The sequence below is a fragment of the Maylandia zebra genome, linkage group LG2 (assembly GCF_041146795.1).
Source record: "Maylandia zebra isolate NMK-2024a linkage group LG2, Mzebra_GT3a, whole genome shotgun sequence".
NCBI classification, from domain to species: domain Eukaryota; kingdom Metazoa; phylum Chordata; class Actinopteri; order Cichliformes; family Cichlidae; genus Maylandia; species Maylandia zebra.
Genome location: NC_135168.1, coordinates 36,853,300 through 36,870,770, shown reverse-complemented (window position 1 = coordinate 36,870,770; position 17,471 = coordinate 36,853,300). Strand labels below are relative to the sequence as shown.

General features: G+C 43.3%; 1 protein-coding gene across 4 annotated transcripts in view; it reads right to left on the bottom strand.

Moving 5' to 3' along the window:
- nlgn3a (neuroligin 3a) overlaps window positions 1-17,471 on the bottom strand; it is a 139,192-nt gene that overhangs the window by 4,650 nt on the left and 117,071 nt on the right. For all 4 annotated transcript variants that reach the window (XM_004541005.3, XM_076891944.1, XM_004541006.3 and 1 more), the window contains one exon: window positions 7,972-8,761. In XM_004541005.3, the coding sequence (XP_004541062.1) occupies window positions 7,972-8,761 (790 nt within the window). The remainder of the gene's footprint in view (window positions 1-7,971; window positions 8,762-17,471) is intronic.

Below are 17,471 nucleotides of genomic sequence, written 5' to 3'. Positions count from 1 at the left end.
GGGAATTCTTTATTTCCATAACACCATAAATACTCTCTTTTCTGGAAGGTCAATTTGCTGAATGGTGATGGCACAAATATTGCAACTGTCCTCTGACAGATCTCACAAAACAATCAGCATGTGCATGTGGGGAGTGCAAGGGAGTGGTGGTGCAGAGGAGTTAGAAAAGCTCTTTGGTGGCTGGCTGGCTGGTTCAGTGCAAGTGTAGATGAATAATTTAGGGAACACAAAGAAATCAATGTGGCATCTTTAGTTAATTTGATTTGCCGCATTAGAGAACAACTGGCTGCCTTATCTAATTACACACACATATGCTTGGGTAATTGTTGCAAAGTCAATAGTAAACAGGCTACATTCCTTTGAACAATTTCTACCACTGCTGCTCAACTTTGGGCTCCTGTGTGGCTTTGAAGTGCTGCCCTGAGCTGCAGAGTCACAGGGAGTGATCTGAACTCAAGCTTTACTAGTCAGTGTAGCGAGGGCAACTAGGTTACCCTGTTCGATTTGTATCAGTGGGTGCTGCTGTGCGCCGTTGTCAGATTGACTGTTTCTTGAGTGCTGTGCTGCTGTGCTCTCCATCTGTGGTAAAATAGTGCTGTAATCATTTGTTAAAGTCTCTACAGGTGCCAACCTGTCTGAACTGCATGCTCATCTTATAACAGGTCTACTGTAAAATCCAACACAATAGGCTTTAATATATTCAGCAAGAATGAAGGTGCCAGGTTTTGTTGGGAAGTGTTTTTTTAATCTTTGTTTAGCATGTATGCATGGAAAAAATAGTATGATGCTTCAGCAGATACTGTGCTTAACATGTAAAGATAATAAAGACACTTTGGGTTTTTTTTTTGCCTGTCCTGTTTGGATCTTTAGCCATCAGAATTGTTGTCTCAAGGCCAAGAAAGATGCCAAGCGGATTTACTTTACCAATTGGATCATCATGGCCTTGCCATATTGGTCCATTTGATTGACCTTTATTATAATTATGTATTTATTTTATTTTATTTCGGTTGTTACAGATGGGACAGACATGATTGGGGGATAGGACAGGGAGAAAGAATGAAAGAAAGAGGGAGAGAAAGAAAAATAGAGGGGAGAAGAGATGGTAAGAAAGGGGGGGAGAAAAAAAAGAAAAAAAACAAAACACCTTGATCACGTATGGAGATAAGAAAAAACAGAAGAGAAAACAAACAAAAAAGAGCAACATAATAAATACAACACCATCACAATAAACTAGCTAACAGTAGATAACAGTAGATACTAAATATTACATGTTATTGAGCAGTACGCAAGATCAACAGCGCACAATGTGCTTTGAGGTAGCAGCCAAGAAAGGTGTAGTTTGTGTCTGTGAACACCCGTGTGTACACCTGTGTGCATCAGCACGCTTGTATTCAAAAGGTTTCTCCATGTAACAATCTGCTAGGGAGTGTGGGGAGCCATAGCCCCATCCCCCAGGGCATGAAGCAGGTATGGAGGAGATCCAGGCCCCAGACATCCAGAGGCCCCAGAATACGAGGACCCAAGGAGGACCACCAGGGGGGCAACCGTGCCACCCTCCTGGGAAGAGCTGAGGAGAGCCCCAAACAAGAGGTCACCCAGCAGCCATGGAGCAGAGGCCAGAGGGGGTTGCAGTAACGTGCCAACGGGTTCTGCCGGCAGCCAGCTGTGCCAGAGAGGACCGGGCCTCAGGCCCAGAGGCCAATTAATAAAAATAAATAAAAAAGACACTTTAAAGGAGTTCCAGTGTCTAATTCGGATGCTAATTAGAAGTTACGCCAGTGAATTTTCACTGTCGTTAAAAAAATTAAAACATATATTAAAAAACAATTTTAACCTATTCAAACACTTCTGGCAAGCTGATATTAAATGGGAGGGTGTGTAGCTATTCATTTGAAGTGTCTGGATAAACTCAGATTAAAGCCAAATCTTGTGATCACCAGCTCTTTTCACTTTTAAACATAACATCAGTCTGGGTACAAAACTCTGCAAAGTGCACTGTTGTCCCGTCTCACCGCATGCGTTCAGCTCTGTGGCGAATGCCTAGTGTGACTTGCATGAAGAGCCCTGGCATAATGTGATGTTTGTGGTCCTGTTGGTGCTGTCAGAGCTCCCCTGCATTAGCTGATAGCCTGCTTCCTGTCAAACCTCCCACCTAATCTGGGGATGGTCACTGAAGCTGTGGCTGGACTCCCAGGCAGAGGAGAGGGATTATTACACCCATAAAAGCAGGCATTTTAATGGCCTTTCAGATTTCCTCTGATGTGTTCATATGGCCGTGGTAGTATAAACTATCGCCTTCATCTCCTCGTCACAACCTCCCGCCACCACCAATCTCAGTGACCTGCTGACCCCTGCTAACCTTGGCCTGTCAAGCGTATTTAAGTGTTCCCATGTGCTCTTATTTATGATTGATGGAGAATTTGGATTTCATCTCGCGACTGTCAGCCTGCGTGCCTGCATGTGCACATCTGTGTGTGTGTGATTGTACTGGATTTGGGCCACATTATGGTACAATAACCTCTTGGACTGAACAAGTGAAGCACTTAAACACAAGACATGTCACATTTCACAAAGCTGTTCACGCTCTGTGGTGAGGACAATGGGCCTCTCCTGGCTGATATAAAAAGTGTTAAGCAGTTCTGCTATAAGAAGCCGTGCCACCTGGATGACAGACACGACTCTCGGCTCTGCCTACACATGTGGCAGAATGGGACCGGAGCTCATTACTTATTCCGAGCTCTATCTGCAAGCGCTGATGTAAAAGGTAGATAAGGGGGGAGAATGAATATCATTTTCTTTCTTTTTTCATTCCCGGTGTACCTCCTTCCCCTTTTCATCCTGATGTAATTTGAAGCGCTTGAATGATCATAGACCTAGCCATCACCAAATCTGAAAAGACACGTTTACGTGCCCTAAGGCGGAAGACAAGAATCTATTTTCACTGCACTCAAGGTCTCTGAATCCTGAGCTGAGTATAGCTTCTCAATTTATATATATATATATATATATATATATATATATATATATATATATATATATATATATATACCAAGAAGCATGCATTAATTTAACGGCACTGATGCTCATTTTGCTAGGCTGCAGAAAAAAAAGCTTTCTTTGGTATTGTTGTCATTGTTGCGTAACAAATTCATCCCCTGCAGTTGTTTATCTCCTTACCAGGTGACGCAAAGTAAGGAACTAATTGTAATTTTCACTCCATGAGAAGGTTACCAGATCTTTTCCCCCGACACTGTGCTTGAAATTTTGAAGAAATACACTCAGTCTCATTCTGTTTGTAGACTTCGTCTTGGTTCAGTGTATGGGATGGGCTGGAGGGGGGCATCCTCAGCGCTGAACAGGCAAATTATCAGCCTGTGCTCTTTTGCCCTTCATGTGGTTGCACGGTGGGACATGGGGCTGAGTGATGCGAGGTTCATATTTAATGGCAGCCTTCGGTTCAGCAGGCTAAGTGATGCGGGGCGAGGCGCTGTGACTTTGGGGTGTGCAGAAGTGTTGGAGGACACAGCTCTGGGGCCGCTCCCTGTTATAGATGCCATTGATTTGTTTGATTAGATGAGTGGCAGCGAAGAAAAAAAAAAAAAAACGCTTCTCCTGGCTCTCACGAAACTTTCCCTACTTTCACTTTGTCCTTTTTTTTTTTTTGAACAATCGGGAGCTTTAAGCTACGTCTGAAGATCATTTTACATGAATACGTTTAAGAATATTATTCATGTTTTAACCTGACAACCACTTATTCGCAGACGCATACATGCAGATCTACTTCCTCTTCTCCTCCCCTGCGGCCCTCCTCTCATTACATTCACTGCACAGCATAGACACCGATCAATGGCATCCCGGCCCCTTAACAAGCCACACCACTTCCTTACCTTCTCTAATGCAAATCAGGATATTGGCTACAAATCTCCTATCAAGTGAGTGCCTATTTAATGGAGTAGGTAGGTTGCTGTTGGGGGCTGAGCTTTTCGACAATGCCAAGCATTCAGTACTCCCGGTGCAGGTTTAGTCAGTTGGGCCTAACGAAGGAAACTGAAGAGAACCAGGGATAATCCAGACGAAGGACAAAGAGGGAGATCAGAGTTGAATGATGTAACTACTAGACAGCTGGGGTAAAAAAAAGGAAAAAAAGGCTGAAGCTTTGCGTGAATGAGGTCAGACAGGAGAAACAGCTGATGTATGTGTGTTGTTAATCCTACAGAAGAGGAGTGTTCGATTGACAAGTAGGAGGAAAACAAAAGAAAAATCAACCAGCAGTGTTGTAAATCAGAGTGCTGGCTGTAACACTGTACCACAGACACACAGTGTAGTTACTTCTGTCTACATTTGTTTAGTTGGCAGCCTTTGTCACCAAACCAATCAATGGTGCATATTTTAGCTCACACTGTGATCGTAATACATGACTGTATAGAATAATGAGAGAGAGAGTGAGAGAGGAATGGGGGATCTGTGGAGGAGAATTTAAAAAAAAAACAACAACACGTGACAGCGCTCTGCTCTCTAACTACCTAGCTATACCCAGCACTGCATGTGGCAGAGCTCAGACACAGAACTGGGGAAATGAGCACAAGCCAGCAGGATAAAAACAAGTATAAAGATGGACCAACAAATTTCTAGCACTAATGATATATAATGATTGATCTTTTCCAGGCCTTTCATCATCCTGTCTTTTTCTGAAGACTTCTGCCAAAGTTTCTTTCTTTCTTTCTTTCTTTCTTTCTTTCTTTCTTTCTTTCTTTCTTTCTTTCTTTCTTTCTTTCTTTCTTTCTTTCTTTCTTTCTTTCTTTCTTTTTTGTGTAAAGTTGTGTCGCTGCTGTGCTCACATCAGTCGCAGTAGACTTGTGCGCGAAAAAAAAAGAAAACCAAAGTTTTGACAATACAGTTCAGATGAAGTTGTTGTGGCAAGCCCAGGCCAATTTTTGCTAGTCAATAGTAAAACAAATGTTGCAGCCAGAAAAAAAAACCTCAGAGCTGAGCAAATCCCTGCGCTTCGGAAACATCTCTGACTCTTGGGAAAGAACGGCCCCATAGTGTAAACGCACACTCTCGCTCTCACAATCACACCCGCACACATGTGCGCACACACACTAAGAAGATTTGACAGTGTGCACTCTGTATGCTTTTATGCTTCACTGATGCTGATGGAGGAAAAAAAAAGGGCATGGGAAGGGATTTGCCCTGTAAAGATGACACAAGAGAGCCAGGGACAGGAAGAGCTTTGGGGGGAATGCTGCTATGATACCCACTGTTGACATGCAGCCCAAGTGTTTCGACATCGTGTCACACATGTTCTTACAGCCGATTTAGAGACAGGGGCAGGAAGTGCAATCTGGGTCAGTTCATTATGAACATCTGGAAGGGGAGCGAGAGCTACTCTGCAGATACAGGCGAGATGGCTGTTGGACGAGCCATGAAGGCGAAGCCAATTCAGTTGGGTCTTAATTAAAAATACGTCCTCCTGAGCCAGATTGCGTTGGGTGGTGTTAGAAGAGAGTGATATCCCCTCACGTGGTCTAAATGAGAGGCACGAACTTCAGAGTCTGTGGGAAATATCTTAAATCCTCAATTCCCCCCCTCCTTTAAGAGTTTATGGTAGATTCCTTTACATAGGCCTGGGTAAAATTACCCTTTAAAGCAGCACGGTGAGTTTTTATTCTGCTGGCATCTAATCCTGGGCTCTTTACCATCTGAGTGCCTAATTGTGGTTTGCCTGTAATCTTTCTATCTGGAGACAGGCCAAGGCGACACACCACAGGACAGATACCCATAACATGGTGAACACAGATCTAGAACCGGTTTATCCTCTCGCTGCTCTGCCCCTAATCTCAATCAATCAGTGACATGGAAATCTACAAAACTGACATGGGGTCAGTTGTAAAGTGCAGTTTGCTTTTTCTACTCTTGGCGCATGCCAGGGTGAAGGCTAGGTTAGGGTTACAGCAGGCTCACTGCCCACGGCGCTGTGTTGAGTCTGACTGGATATAGGCATGGCAGACATGCTGTCATCCTTCATCAGAATTAATTTTGGTGACATCACAAGATCCAAGATCAGAGACATAAGCACCATGCATTGTTAACTCGAGACCTCAAACTTCTGTTTGTCATTTAGATTAAACACATTGTCTCCTCTCATGAGACCAGATCACTTTCTTGAAATGACAAGTTAAAAAAAAAAGAAAAAGAAAAACGAAAATCAATCTGTGCGCATCTACAAATGCAGCTTTGTGTGTGTTGACACAAAATGGCTGCCAGGCAGAGGAGACAGCTGTCCGGGCATCACTGATGGACTTCAGTGCTTTCCGACATCAGTCCATCTGCACTAGTCAGCCATTAGCAGCTCAAGGTCCTATCAGCCAGACGATTGGATGTAAATGCCACCTGATTGGACGGCAGATGATGTAGAGACAGATAAAAAAACAGAACAAGATTTCTGATGGCATCCCATTCAGGATGGGATCAATACCCCTCTAGGAACAGGGATTGTCAAATTAAATTTAAGTTGTTAGAAATGATTACTAGTAGTCATACAAAATGGTCCGGTTTTGTGATGGGTGGTGGGGAAATTGAGCATAGTGGGGAGCAAGAGACACCCAGGGCACGAGTGATTGACTGGGCCCAGGCTTAGGGAATCAATACCGCTGAGGGCAAGAGTTTGATATGCCTCCCTGATAAGTCTTTGTGTCTTTTGGTCCCCGGTATAATAGAGCATAGATAGTATTTCCAGCCAAACACGCACACACGCAGCCACAGTACACACACATATGGACGCAAGTATACAGAAGGGCAGGCAGCCATGCACCCAAACAGGCAGCCAAGCACGAATAGCACAGCACACATTCTGCAGGAACATTTAATCTTCCTCACATTCAATATGTCTCAGGTTTTCAGACTGAGACCCAGGAAGTCGGGGCAAAAAATACCTCAGAAAAAATGTCTCTCTTGAAAAATGCCTTTTCTGCCCTATACAATCTATTGTAGAGCTTCCTTTCTCCTGCAGCTCATTTTTTGCGGCACAGAAGTGCTATTAATAGAACTGAAATAGGATTTTTTTTTAAAAATCTGTAACCTTCTATTAATAACTTAGCAAGTTCATAATTGCATGCGCACTAGTTTAACAAATGTAAAAGTACAGTTGTTAGAAAACACAAACCAGGGGGAATGTGGAGAAGCACTGTGTTTCTGCAGGAGGAAACACAACACAAACACCTGCCTGATCTGAGATCAGAGATTAATATATCCAGTCTACCCACTGTTAAATGAGCTTCTGCATTTGTAGCTATCTGTTCATGTTCCTTATGGTTTCTTACCACTGCACAACTACTACAGATTGTGCTGGTGAGTTTATGCTCTTAAGACGGTCTATGGAGTGGTAGAAATAAGCTACCGGAGGAAGAGCGAGCACAAGAAAACCCACACATAAACTATCAACATGCATCCATCGCTCCATCGGTTCGCCCAGAACATCTTACTGAGCTGGCCTTAAGTTAAGATAACACTCTGTAACCCTCGGGGTAAAACCTCAGTCATCAATTTTAGAGAGTAAAGCTTCAGGTAAAAATGTAAGTTACTGTATACTAGGACTGCAACATATTTTTGATCAATTACTAATATATTTGTACGATTTAAATGTCCTGCTTTATCCAGCAAACAGTCACAGCAATACAAAAGAAAACATATTCACGTCTTGATCCAACAAGTGTTTTGCATTGTTTTCTTACAAAAAAAGGCTTAACAATTAAAATAACTGAAAATAACTTAAATAACAGCTAATTGATTAAATGACTGATCCTTTTATCTTTACAGTGTGCTTTTGCTGAGTAGAAAATGAGCAAACAGGAAATTGACTACTTGAGCACATAGGCATACATCAATATCAAGCTGCTACCATTATGAATACGTTTGTAATTTAAATGGCAATGGTAGCTTCCCTCTGATGGAAAACTAAAAAGTGCTCACCCAGTCTTGGCAAAGTTGGTCCAGTAGGTCATGACCACAGCACTCAGCATGACATCGTTCTTGGAGAAGTTGCAGGGAAAAAGGTCAGTGGGACCAATCATAGGAATTCCAAAAACATAGGGCACCTCATCGCCATGGGCGGCATCAGACCAGGCGGGCTTCATCAAGCTCTGGCAGTGATGGTAAAAGGCGTAGAAGTAGGTGGGCGAGCCATAGCGAGCGTGGAGATCAGCCGTAACCACCGACGGCTCGACCCACTGGTGGTCAGTAAATAAAGCCACCAGCGTTTTTCGTCTGGTCTCAGGATTGTCCCTGTCTGCCCAGTCTGTATACATGAACTTAATGGTTTCCCTAAGTGTGTCCTTGCCTTCCGGGTACCCGTAAAGACTGTCCACAAAATCGGACACAGAAAAATCAAAGTCATTTCCAGATACGCCGTCCTCTGAATCCACCACGTTCTCCACAAACCGGAGCCCTTCACCCTGGTTGACCCCCAGCATAATATCATAGTTGAGAAACTCTCCTTGCTCCATTAGGATCTCAGGGTCGTCGGGAATAACATCACCATCAATTACAGGTCCAAAGGCCACGTGGTACCTTGCAGGCTGTATGTCCTGCTCCACCAGCTCCCTGGAGCTCTTCTTCCTCAGACAGTCCACCATGTCTGATGTGTCCAGCACATTACAGCCCACCTTCTCTGCCAGGAGACGCGTATACTTGACCGGCTGATAGTTCACTGCCCAGCTGGAGAGGGCTGAGCCGCTCTGAATGATGGCTCTGTGGAACAGACCTGCACAAGGACACAAGAAGAGACAAGATGATGTTTACTGTTGTTATTCTGAAGGATAATTCAGTTATGCACTATACTACATGATAGCAGTTAATTTCGTTGCTGCCATGATCAAAAGGGGGCTGTCTGCTACACAGTTGATAAGAATAACAAAGGCCAGACAGAAAAAGTCCTTGTTGCCATGCAGAACAATAATGGAATCACTGCCGTGATAATGAATGTGCAGATGGCCTGGTCTCGCCGACAGCTCGCAGACATGGGAAAGAATCAGCGCTCTGTCTGTCATCCTCTCTTCCCCTATCCATCTCTACGTGCCCTCTCGGAAAATGAATCAAAGCTGCCAAACAAGTCTATACCGTAAAATATATTAACGCCTTCCCTCATGCACATGCACCACAGTTTGATTTAAGAATATATGAACCCTGTTTCCCATCCCCTCCTGGTGATAACGTTCTTTTCAAGGTAGCTTAAACTGGGTGAAGCAATTACACACAGACTTTTTGCGCTCATTATATATGCATAGCACCCCTGCATCAGTTATATGTCAGTTTTTTTCACATAGCAAAATTGAAGTCTTTCACATTTTTTCCATGTGGAAGACCACTAAATTCAACATAGTGGGTGGGTGGATTTCTATAAATAATAATAATAAAAAAAAACCCTGACTCCCGCTCACTGCATTTGCAGAAGTAGCTGCAAATTTTTAAACTGGCACTAGAACACACTGCGGTGGCAAGCAATGAAAGAAGACCAGACTGCACAGAAAAGGTCTCACCTGCTTGTGCGCTGCAGAAATAGACGCATGTTGAAACAAGAGTCAACAGATCACGCATTATACGAATCTACATGGAAGTTTGTTTCTTGTGTGTGGGTTTTGAAAAGGGGGTGGAGGTGGTTCAGAAATCAAGGCGAACGCATTTACAGTCTCACGGGGAGCTCTTGCAAATTAAATTACATTTTAGCTGCACTGATGTATGAAGGAAATCTGAAATGACTGTTCATCAAGGAACAAATCCAAAACAACAAACATAATTTCCTTAGAAATAATTGGAAAATTTGAGAAGAGTGAAGGTAAAACGACATGCACCTCCCTCCACACACCTAGTGTCAGTTAGGCCTCCCTCATATCACCGGCAGTGCCCTGTCCTCGACAGCACCACTCATCTGCACTCCAGATATGGTTTTCGAAAATCACAAGTGCTATTTTACTGATCTCAGAGAAAATCAGAGGCAAAGCTCCTACCACTTGACCATGCCGCTTTATTGCTCACGGCGCTATCATTGCCGGAGTCGAGGAATTCCAGTGAACTCATGATATTGAAAGCCACAGCGGAAGAAATACTCCTGAAATGGCATGCATTAAAAAAAATGTCATTAGACATCCCACACTGAAGCCAAAAAGACTAGCAGAGAAACATACAGGCACGCAGACTCAGTTTGTGATTTTTCAGCGTCAGTGTGGGTGGCTGTGCTGAAATCTTTGTGTTTATGAGGTAAACAGCAGACTTAAGTGCCAGATATATCACTTTGGTAGTCTTAATCAGAGGCGGCAGGGGGTTTATTTCTTCTTGGCGAAGACGGAGTGTTTATTTACAGAGCTATTTACATTTATTTGTTCTCAAGTAGTAAGTAGAATTAATGTGTCTGGGTGAGTAAACTGTAAAGCGTTTCTGTTGTGAGTCTGTTCACTAGTATATGATGCATTTTAATGTTTATTTCAAGAGCTGATCTATTCTATTTTTCTACTTGTCTGAATATAAGTTTTTGACTTAATCCCCCGTGCCACACTGTCATTTTTGATGTCTTTGTTTTTCTGTCTACGTGGATAAGACCTTCCGCCTTCAGTGGCGCTGGCCTCACAGTGCCCCTTGAACTGAGCTGTGGTTGTGCATCTCCGCAGGACAGTGGCCTGTGCTGTGTCCCACGGAGCGGAAGCAGATGTCGAGGGCTTCGCCCACTTGAAAGCATTAGAGGGGCAGTCGCAAGATGAAAGATGGCCGCTTGGAGGCTGAGAGAGGGTAGGGGGTGGGCTGGGGCTTAATCCTGCCATCCCTCCCTCCTCTTCTTCCTCCTCCTCTCCTCTCCACTCGCCTTCCCCTCCCCTCACTCTTTAGTGGTATTGCCTCTCTTCACATCTCAACTCTGATTGCGCTGTTCAAATAGAGCCAGTCATGGTGCAGGAAGTCTGTCCTGAATCCCAATGCCGCCAGCCATACCACAGCCACTTTTTGAATGTCTTTGATCAGAAGTTGCTGTAGGAAAACGTTTGCCAGTGCACAGGTTCCTGTGATTGCCAAGGCGATTTGACAGACATACGTATATCAAATCCGTTTGCAGTAATTGGAGAGAGCTGCTTGAGTGTACCTTGGCTGGGTCCCATGTCCAGATACACCCCAACCAACCAACAGATGGCCAGCTGCTGAGGAAGCTACAGCCAGGTTGACACTCCTGGATTTATCTCCTGCTTTGGTTGATGAAAAGAAGGACGAATGAATAAGGTTTTACTATTGTTTTGTCAGGAAACATATAAATCCAGCACTCAAGAGCTGTCACTGGGCCGATAAATATGTATTAGAGCTGTGTGTGATGAGCCCCACTGTGGTCGGAAGCTCACTGGGGAAGGTCAAAGAGAGAGGAGAGAAGTGCACAGGCTTTATCACCCACTGAGGGAATCCACTAATTATCCACACTGGGACGAGGATGTCTGCATATGTGAGAGCACACTTGTGCGTTTGCATGTGTGTGTACGTGCATCCACGCATGTTTTTGCTGACTTTGATTGATAAAGCAAAGAGATGGGCCTGTCGATGGATAGAGCAACCGTTGACAGGCATCATCATGATGGGAATTAACCATTTGTGACACCGTTTTGTCTCTAGTATCTACTCTGACACCTGCGGAGGCAGTGATTCCTTACGCGCCATCCGGGTGAATTAAACAGAAAGTGCACGAACGCACGCGCAGCATTAATATCCACCAAGTTTTATTTTGTAAAAGCAACAGATAGCCTGATTATTATCTGCCTGTGTTTGACATGCGAGGACCCGACACCCAAACTGTGAGCAGATCCATCAAACTATAGCATTGCTGGCAGATTGAGGTCACGCTGAATTATGACTGGAGCTGCAAGGTAATCACTCATTGGGCCCCTGCTAAAATGCTGTTGTGTCGCCCCGCAGCCGCCTCTGTGCTGTGGTTTTCTGACCTCGACCGCGTTGCCCCCCTACACTTCATCCTCGCTAGACTCCCGTTAAACAGGCGTGTAGTTCAGGCCCCGTATTGGTGGAGTGGCTTGTGGAGATAATTCACTGATGATAAGAAAGAAAGAGCTTGACTTTGGGGCCAATGATGACCATCGCATCGGTTGGAGAGCCACACACACTAAAACACACCCACAGGCTCAGACAAGTTTAAACATTGTTTTGACAATAACAATATGGATAAAGTGCTGATACTAATGAGCAAATCCTGCATCAGTGGAGAGAGTAGCATGACGTGGTTGTACTTTGGATCACTGTGATGTATTATGCGGCAGCTACGGGCATGTGTGAGAGTTCAGTCTGTGTTAATGGACAAGGATGCTATGCTGGTGCCAGTTAGTGCGATAAATGACTGTACTCTGTAATCTGGAACAGCTGGCAAAATGCACTCAAGCGTCAGTGGTGAGTTTCATCAGTCTGCGGTGCCGTGATGTTTTTAACGGCAAAATCCATCCCACAGAACCGCTCCAAATGCCATCCGCACAAACAACAAGGAAAAGAAAAAAAACAAAGAACACCTTCGTAAGTTTGGACCGGCTAGGTCTCATTTCATAGGTCAGCGATTCATTTTTCCTTCCAATATTCCTACACGACTTTCAAAGCTATTATGGACAAAAATATGCAAGGCAGCAAAATGTTATCAAAACTCTTCTCGAACACATAAAAGCCATCGCAGGGGAGAAATAACGTAGCCATGGGGACATGTATTTCTCGCTCCTTTTTCTCCTCGCTAACAACTTGTTTTTTTTTGCTTGCTTCAATCCATCCCCTGCTCTGGTTTTCCTCCCTCTCTGTTGCATTCACGCAGTCTCCTTTTCTGAGGGACCACGCTGAGTCCTTCCCTGCTGATTATTAGACATAAGCTTGCGTTCAGCGGAGCTTGAATCCTCTGAGCCATCTTACCTCCACCATCTCATCACTGTAAGCAAATCTCCACAGACCCGTGGACTTTGCAGAGCCCCCCCTCTGTTGAAAGCATTTCTCTCCGTCTACAGCCAAACTAGGCTAGCACAGTAGTTGGACACAGTAAGTGTTGTTCTGCCTCTCTTGCTGCATTTCACTCAGTCGGTAGTGTTGTTATCTTCTTCCAGGAATCCACAGTGTTAGTGTCTTTTTTTTTCCTTTTTTTTTTTTTTTTAATTAACTACGGGAATAAATGAAGTGAACTTAATGCAAATAATCGCATGTGAAATATTTAAAGCCAGGTGGGAGACCATAAAATCTGTCAAATTATCTATCCTTGGCCGGTTGCAGTTAAAGCTGTTGTCTCCATGGCTACAGCTTACAGGCAGCATCCACTTAAACACAAGTGCCTCTGGTCTGATCATGCATTAGTCCATGGGTAATTTCACATCGGTATGGCAGCCCCGAAACAACACCTACATTGTTTTTTCTGTTCCATTAAAATTTCCACCCAACACTAAACTTGTCAACTTCAAAATGACACTGACAGAATCAACATCCGAGCAAAATGACTTTTAGGACAGCAGCGTCTTTGAAAATACTTTCTGCATTCCCTTAGGCTGCAAGGACATTTTTTAAAGGGACAGTTCAGCCCAAACTGAATGTCCATATTTTTTCTCTGGCATGTAGTGCTGCTTTAGATTGTTTGGCGTGACAAAAAAAGCAGGGAACAACTTTGAAAGTTTGGACTGGCTAACTTGCATTTTACAGTATAGGTCAGTGATTCATTTTTTCTTCCAGTGCTCTACTTTGGGTGGCTGAGTCTCAGGAGGTACGGTAGGGCTTTGGGAGGTTGGTGGTTCAATCCCTAGCTGCTCCAGTCTGCATGCCAAAGTATCTCTGAAGATATTGAACTGTTGCTCTAAGTGCAACAGGAGTGAATTTAAAGCACTCAGACTTGGAAAAACGTGTTTGTGAATGAGGCACGTTGAGTGCTAGAGTAGAAAAGTGGCATATACGAAACATTTACATGACTTTAAAAGCTGTTACGGACAAGGTGGATTTATCCATCTAGATTGTTTGGGGTGAGGTGGCCTTAGTCTTAGACCACCAACAAATTCATTTGAAAGCTTCTCTTTCCAGATGTCATGATGAGGTCAGTCAAAAAATTCCACAAGCCTTATGTGAGCATGTATCCATGAATCATTCCTTTCCTATTTCCTACCAAGACACAGCTCCTCACCCATTTACTGTGGAAAGGGAGGCAAGGAACTACCATCAATGAGAGACTTGTGCTCATGACAGTGAGACATGATGTAAACGTTAATGGCTTCACCTCCAGGCTGAGCTGCAGTAGGTGCACACATCCTTTGACTCTTGGATGGAGACCGGTGTAAAGAACATACCTCTTGCATAAACAAAAAATGCACCAAGATTTTTGGAATTTAAAACAAATAATTGTGTCATCATTTATGTAAAGGAATCTTCAAAAAACATGTGTTTGGTGCTGTGTTTTTCCACTAACATAATAAGGCGATAAGGAGTTTGCATGCTCTCCCGGTGTTTGCGTGGGTCCTCTCCGTGTATTCTGGCTTCCTCCCACAATCCAAAGACATGCAGTTAGTAGCGTTAGGTGAATTGGTGATTCTAATTTGCTTATAGGTGTGGATGTGAGAGCGAATGGTTTTCTGTCTCTCTGTGTTAGCCCTGCGACAGACTGGAGATCTGTTTAGGGAGTACTCCACCTCTCACACTATGGTAGCTGGCTACAGCCCCCTTGTGACCTGGGTAAGGGTAAGCAGAAGAGAATGGATGGACAACAAGGCAAGTTCTATCTAGCTACTTTATTTTTAAGAGAAATCTATAGACCCAAAACTGGGCAACTAACACCAAAGACAATCTAGATATGTAAATACTATTACAGATCAGAAAGAAACATGCATTTTTTTTATTAATATTATTATTATTTTTTATCTAGGTGATTTGTTATTTGTAGTACCTGCTTGCTTAAACATTAAAAATGAAAAAAGACATAAAATAGCCCACTTATGATTGATTGCATGCACAATTTATTTAGCGTCAGAGCTACAACTGTTACTAGTACCTACAGTAGCTTCAATTCTTTTTCCCTCTAAACTAGATTTACTCTGGACCTGTTTCATAACAGATGATCCAACAGGATAGCTGCCAAAGAAAATGTATCGTCCTCCCAGAAACTGACAGTTTTTTTCTTTTTTGTTACCGATCATAATACAGACGTACACTGTTTCCTAATTTGTAGCAAACTTTAGCCTGGCTTAAATCCCAGGTGGCCTTGTAGCAACACTTAAGTGAAGAGCAGGCTTTAACACAGGAGGACTGCCCTATGTCCATGTTTCATCATGCCCATAAAGAGACAGTGGCTGAGGGGCCAGCGTTTTCATCTATCAGTGTGAGACATGCTTCATGCCAGCCCTATATAATGTTGTTTGAAGCTGTTGGTCTTCTCCTCCAGCCTCTGTAGAGACTGCCTGCTTGCCTGCAGGCTGTGGCTTAGGCCAGATAAAGAGTTTGATCCATGAGGGTGGATGGATGGAAGAGGGAGGGAATGGGGAAGCAGAACAGAGGAGGGGGAGGGGGGGGGGGCAGAGAGAAGAGGAAGGCTGGGCAAAGATGAAGGTATTAGTGAAGGAGAGGCGAGAAAATGTGAAACAGCGTGAGGCAAAGGGGGAGGAGGCGAAAGGAGGAGAGGAAAGGAGGGTAAAAATGACCCCGCTGACAGGCTGTACCTAGGTTTAAGGATCGATGTGTATCTGAGCCCAGTGAGTGTGATATCTCCTACTAATCACGACACGACATCCACTGGTCAATACCTCACACTCCAGGCCTCATCATCACACACGCTGACCTCCCCCCTGTCTGCACGGACAGCACAACAGGGCCACGACTCCTCCTTGAACTCATCAATCTGGCTGCTAATCACATGGCGTGCACGCCACACCTGAGTCAAACAGTATTTGTGGACTAATTCTCAGAATTTAATTTAGCCGAGGATCGGTGTGGGCGGAGTTTACTACACCAGGACATTCCAGATTAGTGTGCGTTGTCATTCAGAATAAAGCAGATTACTCTGCATACATCTTTGTGATTGTCTGAACTTTTTGTTGCTTCTGCGCTGCACTGCCCGATGTGACAAATTGGATCTGACATTTTCAGCAGGATGATGCTGCCATTTATTCGAGCATCATACGTGATCCAGTTATGACGTCCACTCACAGAGAGAGAAATACAAATATAAAGGTACCCGCAACACTTACTACACTTACTACACTTACTACTGGATGATAATAGCATTTGTAACACTTAAACGAAGGTTAGAAGAGCTTTAAAGCTCTCTACCGTGGTGGCTAGAAGCCAGAAAAGCACGTGGAAACGTGTTTGATGGATGAAAAAAAAAAATCAAAGGGTGCATGCAGGCTTGTTTTTTTTTCGTTTTGGGATTCACTATGCAAGAAATAGAATATGTATAAAACATGAATGGAGATCTTTCTATGCGACACAGAGAGTTTCAGTTTAGAAAGGAGGCAATCATTCCACAGTTTTTATTATTGACTTTATGCATACTTAAACAATCTGCCCTTTTCATGCACTTGCTCGTTCAGCTGCTTCCTGTTTGGATGCTACCAGTGCATTCCCAGCACTGCTCACCTACAGTAGTACAGTCTAGTACAGTCTCTCAATCACACCACCACACAGTACTGACCCACACATATGGTTCTTACACACACACTGGACTTTCTGGACTTTGGTTTTGCACAACACTGGTCACTATATTCTTCATTTCCGGTTAATACTTGTACAGCTGCTGTTATTGTGTATATATTTATTTATATTTAGATTTCTTCATACATTCTTATATAGTTCTATATTGTGTATTGTGTATTTTGTTGTACAGTTATTTTATTTTCAACTTTAATTTATATATTTATCTTTATCTTATTCTTCCCAGTTAAATTTACCCTTCATTCTAATTTGTGTTGTACAGTTATTTCATTTTTAACCTTAATTTATATTTTATTCCTTCCCAGTTAAATTTACCCTTCATTCTAATTTGTGTTGTACAGTTATTTCATTTTTAACCTTAATTTATATTTTATTCCTTCCTAGTTAAATTTACCCTTTTTAATTTTTCATATTTATTTCCTATCTTATTCATAGCCTTTTCCTTTTTTGTTCTCTTTAGGTCACGAGCAGTTGTCCAAGCATTTCACTACATATCGTACTGTGTATGACTGTGTACGTGACAAATAAAATTTGAATTTATTTATTTATTTATGCATGCACACACATCGAACTGATTTCATTACTTCTTTCCCCTCTCAGACACTCTGCTACACCAAGAGAGACAGAGAGCCGGCGCTGTGATTTTTTTTCTCCATTTGCACTCATGCATGTGTCACTAATGCTGCAGCCTCTGAAAAGCAGAGAAAGCTATCTCTCTGTCCTTCTAATGCTAGCTCGCTTTGTGCAGTTGCTTTTTTTAGGCGATTTTTCGCCACGCTCACTCC